We start from the raw sequence: 6,154 nt of genomic DNA on the forward strand, positions 1-6,154 counted from the left end.
AGATATATTTGAAGATATCTTTGCTTATGTATCGGTTAATTGTTTAATTAATAGGTAGGTTAGTAGATTAATTAAGCGCTTAATTACTCTAATTAGGTTAATAGTAGTTATTTAAGAGTGCTTATATAAATATAATTGCTTTTATAGTAGAATAGGGGTAGTCTTATTAATATCTATCGTTTAGGCGTTATAAACCGGGCTTATAACTATCGCACGTTAAAATAGCACTTATATAATTCATTTTTTAGTGTAGAAATCTTATATATGTGTATTATATTAAGTTTTATCTATTAGAGTCTTTTATACCCTTAATTTAGGTAGCGAAGACTCTATTATAGGTACTATATTATTTGGATCCTAACTGGTCTTTTCCGGTATCCGCCCCTGTTATATCCTGATACCCGAGGTTACCGAGATCCGAAGCCCTTAGTTAGGTATAGATCCCCTAGGGACCACCTCGTGGTCCGTCTTCCTATACGACACGAAGACCCTTCTAATTACAAAGGCGGAACAAGCCGCCGTAGTATAAAAAACTATCATTATCGAATATCCGTAGTTAATCAGTTAGCAAATGCATCTATTCAGTTCGTATACTAAGTATAGATACTAAATAAGTTTTATATACTATATATTTTAAACTAGGTAAGTATATAATATATTTTTGATTTAGTTTTAGTTAAATATATTATTAATTTAGCGTGGAGAAATTAAAGTCTTATATTATACTACCTATACTATATATGCTACTAAGAGAACCTAATATATTGGTTATCTAATTATAATTATAATAAATACTTAGATTATTTAATAATAAAATAATCGTTAAAAGTCTCTATTACTATATATTCTAGTAAACATGTCTTATAATTAGTCCGACTCAACTTAGACTTCGGGTTTACATATATTCCATGGATTGATTATACTATGTATATAATTGTTTGCTACTCGGAGGCTAGTTGTTCCGCGTCCGACTGTGTTTCGCGACACCCCCATAGGTCTCAACTCGCAAGGGAACGCGCGAAGTCGCATGGCACGCATTTTGATGCCTGTCCCGTAAAAATGCTGCTTCGCATCCATGATATCAGCTCAACCACCCCTTACATGCCCGATTCACCCTTCTTCTCGTATCAGATACTAGCAGCATTTCCCGCAAGTCGACTTACTGCAATTCCACCAAGATCTCTTACCCGTTGAAGGCTTCCGGACCCTCTGACCTGGCAATCTTGCACTTGCATCTTCCGCGACTTCATTGCAAGTCACTATGGACGATTCCACGGCATATGATTCACCAACCAATGCCCTCTCTTCGGAGAGGAGTCCAAACTCTGCCCAAGAAGCGGCGCAACCAGTATCGAGCATGCCCACTGAGTCGGCTGAAGTATCCGAAGGTAAGTGCTAGTCGAGGCTAGGACGTCGCATTAAACCTTCAAATTGCTTAATCCTCCCCCCCGCCTGGCAGATGTCAAAATGACAGACACTTCCGCACGCGACATTATTCCCAAACAAGACAGTGTGACACCGGCACCTCCCGGCACCTCCGACAACGCTCCAAATGCCCATCATGCCCTTGACACGGGCAACAATAACACGAGTCAGGTGGAAACTCGCGAGGAGAATACCACGGGCAACGAGACCGAGGGTCGAGACGAAAACTCAAAGGATGCGCTAGACACGGCCGCCCGGGATCATCTTATCTCACAGACGCATGCGATCATTCTGCCAAGTTACAGCACATGGTTCGACATGAATGCAATTCACGACATCGAGCGCAAGGCTGTGCCAGAATTTTTCAACAGTCGCAATCGAAGCAAGACCCCCTCTGTGTATAAAGATTATCGCGACTTCATGATCAACACCTACCGACTCAATCCCTCTGAGTATCTCACAGTGACTGCTTGCAGACGCAACCTGGCAGGGGACGTATGCGCCATCATGCGTGTGCATGCCTTCCTTGAGCAGTGGGGTCTCATCAACTACCAGGTAGGACGTTCAAGAGCTCGTGTCTATAATCTGCCCTCTCTGGTTGCTAATGGTTTCCAGGTTGACGGCGAACACCGTCCGTCGAACGTTGGCCCTCCCTACACTGGCCATTTCAAGGTCATTTGCGATACGCCGCGTGGTCTCCAGGTCTTCCAGCCCTCACCAGCCAACAAGACCATGGAGGGTCAACAGAACGAAGATACCGACAAAAAGGCTGGGAAAGGTCCGAATAAGGCCCATTCAACGGTGGAGGTACGCCGTAACATCTTCCACGGGCACGCGAAAACGACTGCCGTGAACACTATGAGAGACGGGTCAAATGGGGAGGTCACCACTGTTAATGGCGTTTCGAACTCCGAGGACGTGTCAAAGTCGCCAGAGACAAAGGTGAACTGTCACGTGTGTGGCATCGACTGCACTAGGCTTTACTATCACCACAACCCGCGAGACGGCAGCAAGCAGGTTAGGTTTGACGTATGCCCCAGCTGCCATATTGGCAATCACCTTCCAAGCAACCTAGAGAAGAGCGATTTCACGCGTGCTTCGAACCCCACCTACACGTCTGTCCTCGATCGGGACGCTCCCTGGAGCGATGCCGAGACAATGCGTCTGCTTGAGGGATTGGAGCGGTTCGACGACGACTGGGGGGAGATTGCCGATCACGTAGGCACTCGAACCCGGGAGGAATGTGTCCTCCGATTTCTTCAGCTGGACATTGAGGACAAGTATATCGACTCTGAATTCAGCAATCTTGACGGCTTTGGCGAGAAGCAGCTGCCTTTCAATCAAGCCGACATCCCCGTTATGTCCGTGATTGGGTTTTTGGCTGGATTAGCAGACCCAGCTAGCACGGCGGCAGCGGCCCAGAAGTCGGCTGATGAGCTCAAGCGCAGGCTACGTAGCCAGCTTGAGGGTGGAGGAAAGAGCCCTGGGACATCGATCAAAGGCAAGGGCAAGGACGAAGGCGGAGATTCGGACGCCATGGAAGTTGACCCGCAACACGACCTTACGACTGATACCAGAGAGACGGCGACAGCCAAAACCGTCGCATCCATATCCCTGGCCTCCATTGGAGCGCGCGCTGCTGGGCTGGCGACTCACGAGGAACGAGAGATGACTCGGCTAGTTTCCGCAGCGGCGAATGTGACGTTGGAGAAGCTGGAATTGAAGTTGAAATACTTCAGCGAGATGGAGATTATGCTGCACGCCGAGCGTCAGGAACTGGAAAAGGCGCGCCATCAACTCTTCCTTGACCGACTGGCGTTCAAACGACGGGTTCAGGAGGTTCAAGAATCTTTCAAGGCCGCCGCTCTCACAGGGGGTGATCAGCTTTTACGCCTAGCCGAAGGCGATGGTCTGACCCATGGGGATAGGCTTGGACTCCAGTCAGACGGTTCGGCATCCACCGTACTGCCTCTAACCGGTGAAGAGCCAATTCGAAGCCTTGAGCTTTAGACCACCCTGGCCCTAGGAGTGATTTAGGATGGCTTCGTGACGATTCTGATTAGTCGAACCGAGGAGTGCAGGCGGTGAAGGAAAAGGCAAGGAGGGAAAGCTTGGGACAAATGCTTCGGTGCTGCTTTCTTTTACTTAACAGAACTCACGAGGTGGTGTGTTCTGTGGCTATCTATGTAAAATGGGCGACAGCGGAGGGTTGCGTAATGACAAACCCCTTAGTTGCCGTTGGGTTGTTTGGCTGCACTGCGTTCTGCACTTGTAATCTTGTACCTGTATGAATAAGGTACCTTTGTCGCATGGGCGCACGGACCACGACGTGGTCCATAGGGGATCCAGGGGGGATCCACGCCATGACTAAGGGCTTCGGATATCGGGGACCTCGGGCATGAGGATATGACAGGGGCGGATACCGGAAAAGACCGGATAGGATCTAAATAATATAGTACCTATAACAGAGTCTTCACCACCTAAATTAAGGGTATAAGAGACTTATACAGATAAAACTTAATATAATATATATATACGAGATTTCTGCTCTACTAAGTTAAGTATATAAGTGCTCTTTTAACGTGCGATAGTTATAAGCCTGGTTTATAACGCCTAGATATTAATAAGGCTACCACTATTCTACTATAAAAAAGCCATCACGTCTATATAAGCACTGTTAAATAACTACTATCGACCTAATTAGAGTAATTAAAAGATTAATTAACCTACCTATTAATTAATCTACCTATTAATTAACTGACCGATAAGGAAGCAAAGATATCTTCTAATATATCTAACGCCGAATAAAAGGCGGCCGCCACTACCCTTATTAACTAAAGGGATTAGGTAATATAGGAGCACGCCGTGCGCGGTAAATCTGCCTCTTACTAGGAGAACTATCTTAATCTAAAGCTAAGCGACAAGGAGGCCGATATCTACCTACTTCTTAAGCCTATATTACCTAATATTCGTAAATATAAAGCCCTCGCCGTGGACCCTAATATAACGGAGGAGGCTATAGCCACCTTATCTTCTATTATCACGGATACTCTATCTTCCACTATTACGCTAAAGGACGATAAGGCCACTAATACTATAAACGCCGCCGCTACCACGGCCGTTACCACGGCGGCTATAGCCGCCGGTAAGAAGAAGACGGCCGCTCGCCGTAAAGTATGGCCGTAATGAAAGAGCCTCCGATAAGGACGCCTACGTTTATCGATAACCTCTTTAAAAAGAGGTATACGCGCTACCTATAAGATCGCCGCGTATACCGCGAGGAAAAGGCAGACTACGACGTGTAGCAGAAGGAGTTTAATAAGGTACGGTCCTATATCGAAGGGACTATTTATACCACGTTATATAACCTCCTCGCCTAGCTATAGGATAATACCGTAAATAACCTATCGGCTTAGATTACTCTCCTGTGCGCGTATATAAGACTAACCTCGATGAACCTCCGTAAGGAAGCGTTAGTCCTATATTAACGATACACCACGCCTATAAAGGCTATACCTAAGGATATAGACGGCTAGATTATAAGCTAGAAAATAGCAATAATATACTATAAATATATAGGCGTGTTAGAGCTATTAAGCGCAGACTATTAGGCGGAAGACGCGTTAAAAGCTATTAGACCTATTACCCAGGAATAGAGTAATAACAACCTAGTTAATAACTACGATAAGATTACGGAAAATGAGCTAACGATTAACGACTTCGCAAAGGCTCTAAAAGCGGTTCTTAGTAATATAAAAAGCCTATAATCCTCTGCTATAAAGCCTAGAGTCAGGAAAGGCACCCTTAATACCCTTAGGAACCTCTCCGATACTAAGGATACTACTACTACTAATAATAAAGATAATAAAAAGCGTCCTGGTAGCGATACGTCCTTAAAGGCTATTCCTCCCATAATAAGGAGGCATTATAAAATATACGAAAACACCCATACTACCGCCGCCTATTAGTATATAAGGCCGGATATACGCCCTTATACCTAGTATAGCCGTGAAGATATTATAAAGGTCACGGAAAAGAAGATATATAACTATAGTTTTAAAAGCCGCGTGGATATCACGATATAGAAAAGGCGAGAAGTAGTGGCTATCACCGCTAATGAGATAAAGGAAGTCTAGGAAGATTAACTCTATAATACTACGCCTATTATAACTACTATACCGTAATAATAAAATTAGGGGGTTACTACGCCGCCCGCGAGTATAGTTTATAAAGACCTATCCGTTACCGTGACAGGACTAGGCGTCCACCTAACCTAATAATAAGGGGTAGCGCGCCCTCGAATAACGATACTATTAAGATTATAATAAGAATAGGGGGTATCCCGTTCTATTAACTAAGCCAGAGCGCTATTACACTGTACGATCCTAGACTTAGGATCGTTAATCTATATCTTTAATAATTAAGACTATTTTACGGCTGTTAGACTACCCACTAATACTTTATCTTTCTCTCTTTAGGTGTGTACTTATAAGGCTTTTATCCTCGGATATAAAGACGTTAAGCTACGTGTATAATCCCTATCGGATATAAAAAGGCTATTACGCCTCCGTAATATCGTATACTATAAGGAGTTCGTCACTAATATCGTCTCGGAACTCTAGCGACGCCTATAAGGCTACTGTTAGGATACCGTAAATAACACTATTATTAGCTTTACCGATAACCGGCCTATCTATAAACTACTAGATATCCACGGCTAGTATATAGT

General features: G+C 44.5%; 1 protein-coding gene across 1 annotated transcript; it reads left to right on the plus strand.

Moving 5' to 3' along the window:
• Window positions 1-1,009: 1,009 nt before the first annotated feature.
• SODALDRAFT_332878 (transcription regulatory protein SWI3) lies at window positions 1,010-3,886 on the plus strand. Its single transcript, XM_028611826.1, has 3 exons — window positions 1,010-1,388; window positions 1,460-1,980; window positions 2,041-3,886. The coding sequence occupies exons 1-3, from the start codon at window positions 1,262-1,264 to the stop codon at window positions 3,433-3,435; spliced, it is 2,043 nt and encodes a 680-aa protein (XP_028467242.1). The 5' UTR covers window positions 1,010-1,261; the 3' UTR covers window positions 3,436-3,886.
• The last annotated feature ends 2,268 nt before the right edge of the window (window positions 3,887-6,154 follow it).

Source organism: Sodiomyces alkalinus, assembly GCF_003711515.1.
Source record: "Sodiomyces alkalinus F11 unplaced genomic scaffold SODALscaffold_4, whole genome shotgun sequence".
Taxonomy (NCBI): Eukaryota; Fungi; Ascomycota; class Sordariomycetes; order Glomerellales; family Plectosphaerellaceae; genus Sodiomyces; species Sodiomyces alkalinus.